General features: G+C 38.5%; 1 protein-coding gene across 1 annotated transcript in view; it reads right to left on the bottom strand.

Moving 5' to 3' along the window:
* Positions 1–15,895: 15,895 nt before the first annotated feature.
* Positions 15,896–18,020, bottom strand: part of LOC146641577 (adhesion G protein-coupled receptor G7-like) — a gene marked incomplete at its 5' end in the record, with an annotated part of 77,098 nt that continues 74,973 nt past the window's right edge. The window contains one exon of the mRNA XM_085398190.1: positions 15,896–16,890. Coding sequence (XP_085254316.1) covers positions 16,681–16,890 — 210 coding nt within the window. The remainder of the gene's footprint in view (positions 16,891–18,020) is intronic.

The following is an 18,020-nucleotide window of genomic DNA, read 5'->3' as shown; positions in this document are numbered from 1 at the left end:
GAACAAGTATCTACAGTGGTTAAATCAAGTTTCTATCAGTTAAGTCAAATTTCTAAAGCCAAATGTCTGTGAAGGTTCTCAGTCATCCAGCTCATCGTAGTCTAAGGAGCTTGGAAAGACTTCTAAAGCCAAGCCTTTTCTTTCCCCCCAAGAACCTTGAAAAGCTTTTTCATGCATTCATTACTTCAAGACTAGACTACTGTAACTCCCTTTATTTTGGCCTTCCGCACTCTTCTAAACGCTTGCAATTAGTACAGAACGCTGCTTCATGCCTTTTATCAGGTGCCAGATTGCATGATCATATTACTCCGGTTTTAGCTAACTTACACTGGTTTTCCTGTGAAATTTCGTATTGATTTTAAAATTCTTCTACTCACTTATAAAATTTTAAACAATATGGTGCCTAGCTATTTAACAGAACTTCTCCATTTGTATAACCCCCAAAAAGCACTAAGATCCTCTTACCAGATGCTCTTAATGGAACCTAGGTCTAGGCTGAAAACCAGAGGCGATTGTCCCTTTGCTATTACAGCACCTAGACTATGAAATAATCTCCCCACTTTGTACTTCTGATACCATTCAGTCTTTTAAATCTTGCTTAAAGACTCATCTTTTTACTTTGGCTTAAACTCACTTGAGTTGATTATCATTTGGTAGGCTTCTATGTTTGTCTTGTGTTGCTGTTAGTAAATTATTTTACTCGCAGTGAAGCACTTTGATCGACATTGTTGTTTTTAAATGTGCTATATGAATAAATTTTGATTTTGATTTGATTTGACTGATAGAGGGGCAGAGAGAAAGAGTGAAAAGTTGCCCAGAAAGGACCATGACAGCTTTGCTTTCACTCACTTTTTACTTTTGCTTAGCTTGATGACATTGAGGCACTAAAACAGTTTGGTTAGAGTTTGGAAAATGCTTGCCTATTGTCTTTAAAGATGAATCCAAAGAATTCCTTTACAAGCTTCCAGGTGGCATCAGATGGGAACGAGATCCATCTCACTATTATTATATAGATTGAACATCAAAAGCCAAAGGACTTGTTGTGTAAACCTTTTTAACAAAACATCCGTTTCTGATGTTTAAAACAAGAGAGGACAATGTTGAACTACACAAATTGCTTACTTGTCCAAATACTTACTGACCTGATTTTGTTTCATTGAATTGCATTGTAATAATCCAGAAGAAAATTCATTCATCATGGTGGTCGGCTGCTTGCACACACAATAAAATAATTCTTTTCAATTCAGTTTTATTTATGTTGTGACAACAGTTGCCTCAAAACGCTGAATATTGTAAGTTGGAGACCCTAAACCCCAACAATCAGTGAATCAAAGATATATATAAAGAAGACCCCACTCCTGTCAGTCCCATCAGGACCATGAAATGCTCCTGCACTTTTCTTTTCTGATTAATTTATAGCCTAGCAAAAAAATAAATAAATACAAAAAACCCTTCACCCACGTAAAACACTTAGGCAACATGAAGGCCACCAATGAAAACACACTAAAATACTTCCCCCATTAAGATTTGCTCTGATGCTGAAAAGATTTTGACCTTACAAAAATGTTCCCTATCAATCAGATAAAACTCTGCCACTAAAAGCACATTTTCACAATCCAGCATTAAAATCACTATTTCCATTAAAGTGATCTCCATCTCTAAAAGTACATTTAACCCACAAATGCATATGCACCTGCCAAACAAAGCATTTGACCTATAAAAGCACACCAAATATAATTAAATTCAGTTCTATTTTTATAGCACCAATCACAACAGCAGCTGCCTCAAAGCACATTATATTAAAAAATAATACAGAGAAAACACCAACATTCAGATGACCTCCTTTGAGCAAATGCTTTTGCGACAGGCACGTGCAGAGGTGGGGGGGGGCTAGAGGGGCTTGAGCACCCGCCCCTTTCCTGATGAGTGCCCAAAGTGCCCCTTTGTTGAAACAACTTTTAAAATTTTTTTATTTTTTTAATTTTTTTCATGTGTGTGGGCGCGCGGAGTCCTGTCTGTGCTCCTCAACAATAATATTTAACTATTAATCACAGTTTTGCTAAATAAAAGGATCTGGCTTGCATCAGTCACATGATCACATTTAACCAATGATCGCCCTTGACGGCAGAACGCGCTGGTTACGAGCCGGGAACGAGCTCACAAAGAGCACGCGCATTTTTTGCGGCCCGGAGCTGTAGGAGAAACACAAATTAACTCATAGACACAGACTTACTATATTTCTTCCATACAGACTGAGCGACAAAACCAGTAAGTAGGTGTACAGAGTACACTGTAGTGTATAGCACACAGGATTATTAGCTTATTATCAGTGTTGGGGAGTAACGGAATACATGTACCGCCGTTACGTATTTAAAATACAAAATATGAGTAACTGTATTCCGTTACAGTTACGTTTAAAAAGGTGGTATTCAGAATACAGTTACTTTGTTGAAATAAATGGATTACACTGCAGTACTTTCCTGTTTCATATTGTAGCAGTTCAGGACTGTTAGGGTTTTGTTTGACAGCTACGATCTGTTGTTCCAGGCGGCAGCGTTACGGTTGCCATGGTTACAGGGCGACGCTCTCTCTCTCTCTCTGCGACTGTGTAGTTCCCTGGGTGAGAGAGCGCCTTTTCGTTGTTGTTGTTGTGCTAAGCTAACAGGCAGAATGCTACAAGCATAGCTCTAAAGAATGTAGCATCATGGGCAGTGTAGTCCGTGTAGCAGGGAGAATGGACTGCCATACACGTTATGTGTCTGTGAGCGCGAGGAGGGAGAAAAAGGGGAGTGGAAAGGTACAAGTTGTCACCGAGCAAAAACGGGAGCTGGAAGTATGTAAATATAATAATAACCACTTCAGCCAAGAAGAGTGTCTGACGAGCCCAGTTGTAAGTAAGCTATTAAGACTCGACTAATCTTCCCAACACGGCTTATTATGTACACGTTGGTAAGCTGTCTTGTTGCAACTGATGAATTGAAACAAACGAGCGTGCTGTGTGTGCAACAGCGCCACAAACATTACCTGTCCTTTTATTAACTGCACAAGTAGTGCTGGTCATAGCTGCTGGCTACCTGTGTAAGGCTGTCATGGACCTGTAGCTCTGTCACCGTTTTAGGGAACATATTTAGTTTTAAAGTATTTAGAAACATATTTAGTTTTAAAGTAAGTTTCCGGGCTTTTCCTGCCTTTCTGGAGGGATTATATTTCACTAAAAAACGATCTAATATGCATGTCCACATAATTATGCATTATTATAATTATAATATATTAAAAAACACACACTGTATTTTAAAGAACATACATTAAGAAGCAGATTATGTTAGATTTATATTTTAAATAAGACAAAATTTGGATTTTACAGCAGTAAAATTATTGTATCTCTACAGTTTAAAAATGTAATAAGCTTTGCCCCTGCACAGAGTGGATAGTGAAACAAATGGAATCATCATAATGACATTATTTCATATTTATTACTTCCCCCTCCTCTTTGCTTTATTATTGTAGCTCTAGTAATAAATAATAATGTAAGGATTCTGGATCAGCACAGTGATGCCCATAGTATATACAGTATTCTGAAGAAGGTCTAAAATGTCCCTGTGTGTGCATGTGTGTGTTTTATTTAGATGGATTTTTAAAAAAAATATTACTCATGATATAACATTGTCCAGACATGCCTGGTAAGGACATGAGGAGGAAACAGTAGGAGCTGTGTGAGGCTACTAAAGGCAGTGCTATAACATTTTTCTGTCATCATTTTATTTTAGATTAAGTGCTGGAGTTGTTAGGTGTGGATAATTAAATTATAGTTTATTGCAATAGCAAGTTGTGCCTTGTTCTCAGATAGACAGCAAGTGGAGAGTGATATATGAAATGATGGGATGGAAGGAAGAAGAGAAGCAAAGAGTGATTCACAGGCAGAGCCTAAATTATTTCTCACAGTTTTTTGTTGCCTTATGGTTCCAAGCGCTGTCACCAATCTTTGCATTTTGTTATTATCTCATGACACTTGTTTAATCAGCTACCATCTCTCCTATGGACTTTTTAATGTCTACAGTCTCAGATCAACACACCCCTGCCCTCCAGCACTATCAGCAGCAGGAGCAGCAGAAACCCCTCAACAGCAACATTGTACCCATCAGGTAAAACATCGGCTACGTTTGCTTTGCCTTGTTGCCCATATTAGATTCTTGATGAATGTGTGTTGTTGTTATTCAGCCTGGTTCAATGTGCCCCTTTTTAACTTTGAGCACCCGCCCCTTTAAACCTCTCTGCACGGCCCTGTTTTGCGACAATGGGAAGGAAAACCTAAATTTTAACAGGAAGAAACCTCCAGCTGAACGGAGCTGAAAGGAGGGTCAGCCATCTGCCGAGACTGGTTGGGGTTAGGAAAGGAAGACAGGACAACGACATAAATTTTAGTGTTTAGTCATGTAGAAAAGCATGACTTGTTAAGTTTTTCTACAAAAATGTTTGATTTTAGAAAGTGGTGATGCTATTTTTTGCGGAAAAAAATCCTTTGTCCTTACTACAGCGCCTCTTAGGGATGGGTATTGATAAGATTTTCACTATTCCGATTCCATTTTCGATTCTGTTTAATGATTCGATTCTTTATCGATTCTTTTTAAAAAAGGAGAACACTAAGGTCGATTAGCTTAGAACTTTGTTTTATATCTTCTCTTTGAACAAGATAGAAATTTAGGAGTAACATGGCCTGTTGGGTTTGTAACCCAACAGTGAGATCTTAAGAGATCCACAGCCTACGGCTCTTCAGTGGGGTGTCACAGGGTCCCCAGGAAAAAAATTGTAAATGTAAAATAATAAAATAAATATTCTTCTGTTGCAATAACAAAGTATAACATAAATTATTCTGTAGCAATTACACAAGAATATCCAGTAATGTCCCTGCCTACAATTAAACACATTCACTTACCGAAAATCGGGGCATCTGCTGGCAAATGGGTGCAAGCCTTTGACCACAACCTTAGTCACTGCTCGGTGACATTCGTCTATCCTGGCCTGAAAGGAGACACTACCAGTAGACTGCAGCGAGAACTGCCAGCATCTGAGCCAGCCAGACTCTGTCTGTCTCTCATCATGGTCACCTAAATGCACAGTAATGGCAGGTTTTGTAATAAGGCAGATCGCGCTAACATAATATGCACTGTTAGTTGATTATTTACCTGCCGCATTAACGGGAGAGGACGTGCAAACGTTACTACTGCTGCTGGGTTGAGAATTGGAATTAAAAACACAACATTCATTTAAGGTCATCGTGTGTTTTGTGAGCAAATGCTTTTGCATACTCGTAGTGTTTCCTCCCTTAAATGAAATATCCACTTTGCAAGTATTGCAAGTTTCCCTGTTGTCATCCGTTCTCGTAAAGTATAATCAAACTTTTTAGCGTTTGAGCCGCCATATTTCCTGCCAGGTAAATGACGCTCTGCAATGTGGTGACATCATTCGGGGCGACTGGAATCGATAAGGGAATCGTTTGCAAAAATGGCAAACAATTTCAAGGAATTTAAACAGTGAGAACCGGTTCTCAACAAGAACCGGTTTTCGATACCCATCCCTAGCGCCTCTTAAGTATAAATCAAAGTTCATTTATTTGTCAGTGTGCTGGTTTCACAGCTTAGTGAGGCCTTGTTGTGTCAGGAAAGATGAAACCCAGAAAAATAAGTTTGTGTGTTTGAAAGCTGTGTAAAATGTGAGCAAACTGCTTCAGTTTTTCCAGCGAGGCCTCAGAGGAAATCAGTGAATCACATCGGATCCTTTTCACCTGCTTTATGTGGAAAAATGTGCTGAAAGTCTCCTGCTGAGTCTGGATGTGAAGCTCGGAGCTCAGGACCAGTTTCTTTAACCTCAGTTTGCAGGTTATGTAATGCCGCCGTGAGGCTGATTCCTGGGATTTATCAATGTGGGGATGCTCTGAGATCCCTGGCAGGGCTGATGGGAGGTTTGGACTCTAAGGCCAAAGGAGAGATTTGTAGCAAAGCTGTGATCCAACGCCTCAGGCTTCGTTTTGTCATGTAGAGTTGATGGTGGGAGGCAAAGAGCCAGCAGCTTGATGCGTTCAAGTTTGTCAGATATTTCACCTGGAGACGCATAACATTTCTGCCCACTGCATGCTCTATGTGTTTGCACATTGCACAAGTTAAAATACCATTAGCATGTGAGGCCTCAGACCACACACAGCTGTGTGAATATATGTTTGTACAGCTGATAGAGACACCTCAGGTTCTGAGTGTTCAGATTCTGGCTCAGATGCCCTGCCTGTGGGTCTTCTTCCTCCGTCTTCTTGAGAGATGTCACAGTGAAGTGCCAGCTTTTAACCTCTAACCTGACCTACATTCTTCAGTCAGAGTTACTGAGTTGGGAAGCCATTCTCTTCACTTTCTTCTGTTTATGTGGGTTTTAAGTTTGAGTCTCTACCTTACAATATAAAGTGCCTGGAGGTGACTGTTGTTGAGATTTTGTTGTGTCGTTCCACCATCTAAAGAATTGAATTGAAATATAATTTAAGGTTTTTAGGTTTTATGTGCATTGAGAAATAGTCATCACATGACAGCTTATGTGATCTGATCCATTTCAAACTGCATACAGTCTGTTTACCTGCATGCATCTGATTGGTTAAAAGAACTACAAATGGACACCTGAAAGTGTTGTATATCAACAGTTTCCTCCTCCCAGATTCTACATATTCATATGCAAGAGATTCTATAAGCATTTTTGCAAGAGGCCATAAGCATTTAATCCCTGGTTAAGAAGTTTTTCAGTTCTTATTTCAGCATTTAAAAATGAGTCTGTATTCCAAGGAAAAACATTGTTCATTATTATTATTATTTTTAATATTACTGTTATCAATTTTTGTGGGGACCCACAGCTTCAGTCTGGGAAGCTGGATCATTCTCATCCCACCACAGACTCCTGTAAGTGTACAATCTGCCTGGATGGATGACCCAGTCAGATTACACTTTACAGACAGATTGATGATTTGTAAGGCCTGGTGATATTAGAAGCTTTTGGACATTATTGATGATTACTGTTACACTCTAACCCTGTTACACAGTGACATGTGAGTGTCATTCATTTAATACTGATGGTGTCTGCGACACTGGGGTTGGTGTTGAACCATTAAACTACAGCTGACTTGAAACAGCCTCAATAAAGTTTGTCCTCCATTTTTGTTTGTTGGGTTTTTACAACATATTGTGAAATTAATTTTTCACCAAAGAATATTTGTTTAAAATCACAACATTTCATAGACTTTGTTTACAGCTGTGCAATGTGTGCATGTCTTGCTAAACTTTTTGTGTGAGTGCAGTAAACCTTGCAGTAAAGTTTTGTAGCAGAATCTGAACCTATAACGCTGCTGTAGAGTTGGTGAAATTACAGAGTGAGTGCTTGTGCAAACAAAACAGATGTGTAAATGGAATATGATGACTGACAAAGCTGCAGCAATGCAAATGTTTGCTTCAGTTTCAGCCAATCAGCAATTAGTCCTGTCCAGCTGTTTAGTTATGTCCATATAAGTACCCACCATGATGTAAGAACTTTGCTTAGAAAACATTCTAAGAATAGTACAAATGATAAAACTTGTATTGTAAAAAATGTATAACACCTCACTCAGTCATGGTGCTACAGTTGTAGATGGTTGGGATCTGTTTTGTTTTCAGACTCCTCTGTGTTCTCAGATAGAAACATTTGACACTGATGAGATAAAAAAAAACAACAATTTGCCACTGTGAAAGAAGAAAGTGACTTAACAAAGATGTTGAGCATAATGAAGTACCTTACTATGACTCTTTGCTCAGAGAGCAGTGTGTTTGTGTTGTCAGTCTTTATTTTCATGGACAGTTCCCCCTCTCATCACTCTTCCCTCCACATGTTTCCAATCTGTTGCTCTCATCACTGTCATTAGAGAGAAAATTAGATTACAGCTCTGAGCTCTGTGCAGCTTGGGAGGCCACCGCCAAGCTCAGTCCTGGTCCAAACTGCTGGGATCAGGCTGGAAAATGCCACCGCCGATTGGCCCTCACATATATTAGCCACAGAATTGATTGGCTGAGAGTCTGGAGTTTGGGGTATATGACACACAGGAATGCGTATGAAGATTCCTACATACCAAGCATGGCACACATCGTTAATCAGTGGAACCAGCGACCAGCAGCAGGCTGGAGGAGGCAACGCTGAAGCACATCGCCCTCTTGAAAAACCATCAGCATCAATCTGCTGAAACGCATTGTGTAGAGCAGTCAGCAGCTCAGAAGTGCAAATAGAGCTAAAATACACTACTTTGGTGACCTCTTGGCTAAATTTGTGTCATGTCATGTTTAACTTCTGTGTCACTTTCACTTTTGAATAGATTACCATCTCTCATATACATCCAAAATAAACCTTAAGAAATACACCTACTGTAGAATACGGAGTAACTTTCCTAAGAATCTGTGTCTTTCTTTCAGTATCAGTGATCTAGGGATACTTAAGCTGTATATCCATGACACAGTACAGAGAGGAGATGCTAACAGCAAGATAATTGTTGCAAATTGATATCAATCTTACCTCTTTGGAAGCACTGTAGGAAGCTAACATTAAGCTCTAAATATATTTGGAATGAACAATGTCGTACTCTAGTTTAGCCATCTGTTAGCAAACGCCTTCTCTGGGGCGCATTAAAGCCTAAAAAGTCAGGCCGTCAGGCCCGTTGATCCCGGTTTTCCCTGGTGTAAATCCTACATGTTCAGTTTCCAAAAGCAGCCATGAACCTCCTAAAAAGATTTATGGCGCACGCTTGAAGACTGGAACTGAACGGTTAGCAATTTTACAAACAATAAATCAAGAATATTGTCTGGAGACTTTTAAATAAAAGAGCACTAATGAGCCCCTAGTTATTATTAAACTCCTTACTGGACTGGTGACCTGTGTTCCTCCAAAAGCTTGATAGGCTAGACTCCATTGCAGATAAAAGCAGGTTAATGAGATGCAGAACAAGAACAAAGGGTGCTAAATGTGCTGTTTGACAGTAAACAACATGTTCTCATATAAAATTGAAGAGCATCGTTTGTCATGCTGGATTTACATCCCAGTTTGTCTCAGACGTCTCTGAGCTTTAACAGAGCCACACATTAGTGGAAACTTGAGTAAAACCACCAGACAGATGAGAAGATCTGTTTCTGAGCTAAGATCTGAATGTTCAGTGTGTGTGTGTGTGTGTGTGTGTGTGTGTGTGTGTGTGGTTAAATTCTGCTTCGTCAAAATGGCCTCAGTACTCAATGTGATCCGACTCCACACACAAACAAGTTCACGTCCAGCACTGGAGGAAAACCCCGCGAACAGGGCTCATGAAGTCACCCAACCGCACATCTGCTTCCAGTCAGAGGAGGTCTGATCTGATCCCCCAGACTGTTTCTATGGAGGAGGTTTTAATCTGCTCCAGATTGCCCGAGCCGCCCTGCCTGCTCACCCCCACAAAAGGAAACAAACCACCCTGCAACAAAGGGGTCACATCAGGATGGATTATGAAGCAGAGATGTCACAGATCTGCAAAGGTGTGCTGGTGTGAATCTACAGGTACACGACGTAAAGAAGGGGATTTTAGGGATGAAATTTGGGACTAAATGTTCCCTTTTGTTTGTTGTTTACATTCAACGTCAGCTCTGCTGATTTTATTGGACCATTTGGAGCTTCATATGGCTCGTATAAAGAGCAATGACGCACTTTACAGATCCGATGAAGTTACATAACCACCATAAAGACCTGTTGTATTTTCCTTTGTAATGTACACTCTGTGCACTCTCAGTCTGTGGGGCTCAGTGTTATAGGTCAGAAACATAACCAGAATTTCTTTCTTTTCACGTACATGAGGTTGTATGTGTTGATTTGAACTAAACTGAATATAAAGAGGACAACTTTTTGTCACTGTTCTGGGTCATTTTGACCCAGCATTTTCTGTTTCTTATATTTGGTGTTTTTCTAGATTATGATTTAGGTTCTGATTCTTGAGATGTGCTGTTTTGCTTATTTTTATTCTAGGTTTCAGTTTGGTTCTGGTCATGAGTTTAGTTTGATGTTAATTCTTCTTTAAGTCTCTGTCATCTCTGGGTTCCATGTGTTATATTCTTTCAGTCTGCCTCTCAGTGTCAAGTCTGCGTCTTTGTGATTTGTTCCGTATTCCTGTTTTATTTTGATAGTCCCAGTCTGATGTCAGAGTGTGCAGTTTTACTTCTCCCCTGTCTCGTTAGTCTATTTCTCCCAGCTGTGTCTCCCTCCTGTTTCCCATTCCCTGATTACTCCCCAGTATATATAAGCCCTGTGTTTTCTTTTGCTTTCTGTTGTGTTGTTAATGTCTGCTCATCTTCAATTTGTGCCTGTGTGTTTTGGTTCTTAGTATTCATTGTTCATGTTTTGTTTTCTACCAGCAATAAAGTTGAGGTTTTTTAAGTTGCATTTAGTCTCCGTGTCCTGCATTTGGATCCTCATCTCCGCCTGCCCGCACACAGAGCCCTGGCACTGTTAGTCAAATTTTAGTCAAATTTAGCAAATAACACTTTATTTTTTAGTGAATAGACCATCTTTTGATTTCTGTTAAAGGAAACACAAAACATCAAGCTGGATGATTTTGATGTTTGGCGCCTTGCTTATCTGTAGTTGGTCCCTTTTTGCCTTTTTGTGTTTGTACTGTGATTCTGGTGTGTCTGCAGTTATTTTGTGCACCTTCTTTGTGGTAGCTTCATGCCTCTTTGTGGTCAGGTCATGCCTACTTGAGGTCTTCCGGTACCTCTTTAATTGCATCATGTTCCTTTGTGATTGCCTGGTGACTTTCTGTGGTTTTTGCATGCCTCTTCTTTTAAGTTGCAGTTACTTTGTATCTCTGCGCTTTTTTTCTGAGTTCTCTCAGGTCCCAGTGTCCTTACTAAGGATTGCCATTCCGACCTATTTGTAAGGAAACAGCAGATATGACCTTCAAGCATCTAATAAGGCAGATTGAAATTTCCAACCCATATTCTTTTCATTTTGAGCTGTTTATAAGTATTAGAGTTCATTCCAGGTAGATGCTTCTCAGCTTCCCTTTGACATTTGATGCTTTTAAATAGTTTTGAGCTACTCAACAGATGTTGATGGACCTCTATAATGCTTAAAGACTAGCAGATGATTGGAGGAGAAATTAAATTCTTTGTATCTGTTTTTCATTGAATAATAAGAAATAAAAACATCATTTTTGAGTACTTTAGACATCTCAAGATTGAAGCTGCTGATGACAAAACCAAACTCAGATGAAATGTGCTCTAAACCTAGAAATACTTTGGGGTGAAATCGTCCACAGATTTGTCTTTTGGCTGATGAGCCCGCAGTGAGAAATGTCGGCTTGGGCTGCTGTGAAATTTCAGCCTCAGACCTCCTTCAGCTTTCACAGTTTGGTGGTAAAAATGTCGGCACGTGGCCTCTGTGTGCAGTCACGTGGGGAAGTGGGTTGGAGGCATGTGTGGTGAGAAAACAAAATAACTTCAAACATTTCTCACCTCGAAGGAGACATCTGTGTAATGTCAGAGCTGCTGCTGCCTTCACGGAACACGGCAAACTCTGGAGAAATCAGTTACCAAGAGATTCAAACAGGAAGCAAAAAGCTTTTTAAATCATCTGTTTCTCCTCGTTACTATAAATATCTAACACTAATTTCATAATATTCACATATTTCTGTATTTTAAAAATGTTTTAGTGTTAACCAGACAGCTACCTCACCATTATCCCAATGCTAAATTCAACCCAAATCAGACATAGGCAGAAGGTAAAGGCGATCCACACTGAAGAGGCAAATGAAATGTGTGTCATAAAATACTCGGCAGCTGCTTAAGGTATTTTCATTTCATGCCAAGATTTATTCATTACAAAACATATAAACTGCTCGTATAATGTAATGCCTTATTATAAATTAACATCAGCAGTGAATATGCGTGGAGCAAAACACTCTTTGGCCGCTAATATAAAGGCAAAGATATATTTCCTCAACCTGATTTAATCTACTAGAGGGCAGATTATTAGGGTTGCATCATTTCTGAAAAGAGAAAATTTTAATTTTTTGGACAACATAAACAGAAACTCACCTGTGTCTTCATGGGTTTTCTTCAGGTACTCTGGCTTCCTCCTACAGTCCAAAGGCATGCGGTTAATTTGTGGTTCTAAATTTTCCATAGATGTGAATGTGAGTTTGAATGGTTATTTGTATTTCTGTGTTGTAAGCCACTTCTTTACAGCGACTTTGCTGACTACACAGAAGAGAAAATGAAAGCAGACTAATTGTGGACCATTTCTCAGTTGGCTGAATCTTCTTCCATTGTTGTACTGATTCAAACTATTGCTGCCTGTCACTCTGCAGCGGTTGAACTGTATCTCTCAGACCAGTACCATTCAATTCTGCAGAACATGAAAGACAGCTCATAAAAATTAGCTGCTAATATGGAAAGTATGTATCTATAATGGTGATCGCATAATAAATTAAAAGAAATAACAGGTAAACATACCTGCACTGTGTCTTGGCATTATGTTAGCTTGGTAAGAAATGATCTTGTTATATAATTTGATTTTGATGAGGCCCTGTCAAAGAGAAACTCTCGATATTTCATAAAGCGCCTTTGAATTTTCCTCCAGAGCACGAGTGTTAGTCAGAATTCTACATGGATTATTTATTCACAGCACCATTCATACAAACTGTCCTGTCATAAGAAACATAAGAAATTGGGTTTCTTATGTATTTTGATGGTGGATTGGCTGCAGCTGGTTTGGTGTTTCCAACTCTGAGGATCCACAACAAACAGAAAGTGAGAGCCAAACAGTGAGTCAGTGGGAACCCCTCTGAGTCTTGAGACTTTCCCACACCAATGAGTCATGATAGGACTCAGCTGGTCCAGAACTAGGGAATCTCCTTCACCAAACATCGCCAAAGGACCAGCACACAAGACACACCCAAATGTGTTTCCAGCTTATTTGTCTTTGTCATCAGCTGTCGATGGATGCTGCCAGGCTGTTTCCATGGTCATCCTGTTGGATGACGCATGTGGGTGAATCTTACTTGGGTTGCAACATAGGAGTTTTACCTAATCAGAGATGAATAACAGCTTAAGTAATGAAACTTTTTAGTCAGATGACACCACTGGGACCAATGATCATTTATCTGATTCAGATCCATTTGTTTAAGTTTTATTCTTTTCAAAGTTGGGCAAAGAGAATGAGGTAAAGAGGTCTTGTTGTTTCTCTTAACTTGTTGGACAGCTTTTGGTGCACAACCCTTCAGAGACCTGAGGATGACTCAGATTCTACAATAAGGGAGAAAGGATGATAAAACACTATTGTTTCTGCTGTCCTGGTTAAACAGGAAACATTTGTACTCATGTGGTTCCAAATGGAACATTAGTCCATCTTTTTTACATCACATTGTGATGAATATCCACTCAATAGAAAAGTGATGTCCTTCAAAGACCCTTCATTGTCACTTGTGTATGGTGTAATGCTGACTGACTTGCAGCAGCATGTTAGGGTTCTTGTTGTTCTCTCAAGCCTGTTTGGATACTGCAGCTCAGCACTGATTAAGAAATGCAAACAGAAGTCATTATAAAGCAGGTAAATAGAAGGAAATACATACGGTCATTAAACCAAAAGCTAGAACAGCATGTCCTCTGTAAAAAGCCACCTTTATATGACTCTGTAGGCTGTTTTGTTATGGTCAGAAATTCATTAACCAATCACGTTCATCCAGGATTGTGGGACCAAAAAAATTATGCGGAGACGAAAAACAGCAACATGTTTGCTAGATTTTGGCAACATTAAAAAAGACAAATAATAACCAGTAACTTTAATAAGACATTTTGATTTAGATATTGGCTCCCAATAACTTTGTTATTGCTGGTTAGGTCACCAGATTGATGGGTTTCTATATTTCTACCTATCTACCTAACAGGCAGTAGGTCATTCTGTCCAACTCATTGAGATCTGGGCTACATTCTTGTTTTTGTGGTATCAAGCAGGATTATATTAGTAGCAAATGCTGCTTTTAATGCAGCATATCCACAGCCTAACATGTTCTCTTTTTTTTCTGGACATATGCATGACAAAAATCACCATGGTCAAAGCAACCACACTGCAAACAACCAGTTACCCATCAACAATGAGAATGACCAGCCAGATACTTGACATATGATTCTTCTAAAACTGACTAACACTCCCTTCTTGTTGTAGCCCTGCTCTTCAACAATGCCCTCTCTAAAAAAAACAAAAACAAACAAAGATAAACAAGTGTTTTGCATAATCTTGCAATCTATAGTCACATTTTGAGTGTCACCCCTAGTGGTTGTCTGAGAAATTGTGTGGTGAATGGACTTGTTTTTCTATATTGTTTTCTGCTTGAGCACTCAGTGCTTGGGATTGTATATGCTGTGCTTTATGGAACATGCTACATTCATTCATTGATACAAGAACCTTTACCTATTCTTTTTCTACTTAGTGCTTTCTATCTAATATTCACATTCCAGTGGATGCATCAGAGAGCAACTTGCCTACAATTAGTAGATAATTAGTAGATAAGCTACTTTGGTTGCCTGGAGCTCAGGAGGTAATGTAAAATGTACCCTTTTGTCATGACCTCTGTGATGCATAACTCTGATAACTGTAAAGCTTTCGCTACTCGTTTAGCTTTTCTTAACCGAGTCATTTCTACCTTATTTCAGCCCTTCTTCAAGAACAAAATGAGAAGTTGGTGAGGGTGATCTTTGCTTATGCAGCTTGCTAGGGCTACCCTTGGAAAAGCCCAGAACCAATTGTAATGGTAATCAAACAAAATCTTTACTGATATATACTGAGGAGTCATTAAGGGGAGGTCATCAAATTTCATTTTTGTACAGCAAAGAGTTAAAAACTGAGCTGTCTGAGATATTTAATCTTGTGAAGAGGCCAGTTTTTTAAATGGGTGAAGATATTTTCCTTAACTCAACCAAAACAGTGAATGAAATTAAAATTAAAATGCTCCAGATTACAACTGGACTTGTAGACTCATGAGTCTTTTCACATGGTAAGAAAGAAATTATGATTGTTTAGTTGGAAAACTTTGTTTCGGTTCTTCAGATGGTACTAATTCTTTTATCAAATGTCTGTTGACAACTTTGCAAAGACACCTTTCTTATTTTGTTAAATCTCTTTGGCTTGTTTTAAGTTTCCTCTACTTCTTCATGAATCTGGGAACTGTTAAGTGGTTTTTAATGCGTTTTGTGGAAAGCTAAGGAAATGTGAATTTTGCAGAAGTTGAATTATGAGGAATCAATTGGTGACTTTTCAAGAAGAAATAATAGGAACCCTTACTCTTTTTGCCTTCATTATGACGCCACAGAGCCTTTTTAATTTAATTTGAAGGACTCTTTAATTCCTCCCAAAATGATTTATCAGAGGTGACTCTGGATCAGCTGCAGCCACTCTGATGGATGAACAGCTGCTGCTTCTTCCTGGAAACCTGTTGTTTCCCCACATGTTGGATGTTTTATAATCTTCAGCCCTGGAAACAGTTTTCATAACTGCATCTGAATTTATGGAGTATTATTCATCTACTATTCACAGTACTATTCCACCATTTTTGTGCTCATCTCCACACATTTCTTCAATCGTTGTAAATATTAAAGCTGTATCTTAACATAAGGTTTGCATCAGGATTCAGCCTCCTGAACTTTCAGCACTGAGTTGCAGCTTTCCTCAGACTGAGGGTCCACACTGTAAGTTTAGGCAGGAGAACACTAATGACTGATAATAAAACATGGACATGTGGTTGTTAAAGCCATTAAAGACCCTCATCAGCCTTTTCAAACAGAAAGGCTCTTGTTTCAGAAACACAGATTGGACATGGACTTTGCATATGTTTTAGTTCTTAATCTTCCATTTTTATTTAGCTGAATAGAAATGTTGGAATTGCTGATGCTGATTTAGACATAAAACTTCACACAAATTAAAATAATGCAGAACACACTGAAACAAACAGTAAGAGATGACGCAACCAAAGCAAAGATCAAGCATATACAAAAAAATGGGGGAAATTAACAGTAATAAGGAATGTGAAATGGTTCCCTACTGCTGTCTGTTTGAGAGCAAACTGTGTGGAAGTTGGGTGCCCTCTAGTGGATCAGTGACGGCAGACACATACACAGGTTTAAATATCCAATGAATGTGTTACAGTATCAGCTACTGATAGCAAACATCAAGCTGTTAAACTGATGCAGATGTACACAGATGAACAATCTTTAAAAATAAAGCAAAAATAATGATTCAATTGCATTTTCTGCGTTAAGCTTTGAACACTGAAAAATTAGGTTAGTGGTTTCACTTTGTTTCCACAAGTGAAAGTAAAAGTCAGTAAAAGTAATTTAATTTAATTGTTTTTGTTTTAAAAGACGAAAGATTATGGGAATCTTCCACGTCACTTTATAAATCATGAAATCATAAAACATTGATAATTGCAATAAAAAAACAAAATTAAATCACTATTTTTTAGTAACAACTGTCTATCCTTCACATCACCTTTGAGGAATTTTGGCCGACTTAAAGTCTGGACTTTGAACCATTGCAACAGCTTGATTTACTGTTGTAGATTTTCTGCTGGACTTAGGATCTCTGTCCTGTTGCATGAAAAAAAATCCTCCTCAGGTCCTACAGGGTTTTGCTGGTGGTCACTTCGATGTCACTCAGATCCTTGTAGGTCTTTGATTGGTTCATATTGCAGTTCTTCCACTTTCTCTGCAGATTGTACTGTCTGCTGTTGAGCGGGATGTTGACTGAGGAAATGTACTGCATGGACCGTGAAATTGTGGCTCTGAAAGCCCGTTTTCGGGCTGTGAAGAGAATGAAAATCTGTAAACCCTAAAAGACAGAATGTGAAGATGATGAGGATGGTGGAATTCTTAAATTCTTTTAGCTTTTTCATTTTTACTTGATAAGAATAAATATAAAAATAAACAAAAGTTACACACTTCTTGTAGAACTTGAACCACTTTGCTTCTGTCATAGTTTATTTTTGAAATATATCTGTTTTATTTTTTGGAGTATTTTGACTTTTAAAAAACTACTGTTATTTTTTTTTACAAAATACATTAAGATGTTTTCAGAATATTACATTTAATAAAACCAGCTTTTTCTTATAATACATTTTATCAACTTCAGATTGCCTAATGTTACATTAGCACTAAAGAAGAAGAACAGTTGGACATCCCAGTGCAACAAAAATGGTTGCCTCCATGTGCAGTAAATCCGTGTGCAGTTGCATTGCCTTTGAAATTGCTGCTTTGAAGATGGGGACCAGATTTGCAGCAACTCACAGTCAGTTGCTAACTTCAAAGAAACTCTGATGTGTCAGGACCGTTCATCAACCTATTGCTATTTAGGGGATCAAGTTGGCACTATATATAATATATTTCTAAAAAAAATTTCCTGTGGAAGAAACACGTTTAAAGAAACTTTCAACAATTACCTCTCGTTTGTTTTGTTTTTTTGTTTTTTTTTGTAATTTATGTGTTTATCTGAAGTCTGAGAAGCTCATGAAACCTCAGTTCTAAAATATGGTGGAAGGAGTCATACCTGTGTGGTCGTACAAAATGCTGAAGAACTGGTATGCTTTTCCTGAATTAAGGAGAGTGAAATATCCCAGAGTCCAGGACAGACCGAGTAACACCGCCAGAGACAAACTGATGAGGAACCTACTCCTTAAAGACGACTTCTTGTTGCTGCTGTAAAAACAGAAAAAGTTAAAACCCAAATTGAAGCATGGCAGAAATGATTCATCTGTGGAAGTTTTTACATCATGCCTATTAAGATGCAGTTAATGCATTAATATACATTTTCTGAAAACAAAAATGGAACATTATAGTGGTATTGTTTACAAACATTTAAAAACATTTCTTTTCCTTAAAATTGTGTATTCATGTATTTCTTCAATGTTACTATTTTGAAAAAATATTGAAAATATCAACTTAATATGAAAGTAAAAAAACTTT

Source organism: Rhamphochromis longiceps, linkage group LG23 (assembly GCF_057381845.1).
Source record: "Rhamphochromis longiceps isolate RC_006_pf linkage group LG23, R_longiceps_female_GT1.1, whole genome shotgun sequence".
Lineage (NCBI taxonomy): Eukaryota > Metazoa > Chordata > Actinopteri > Cichliformes > Cichlidae > Rhamphochromis > Rhamphochromis longiceps.
This window is presented reverse-complemented; position numbering and strand designations above follow the sequence as displayed.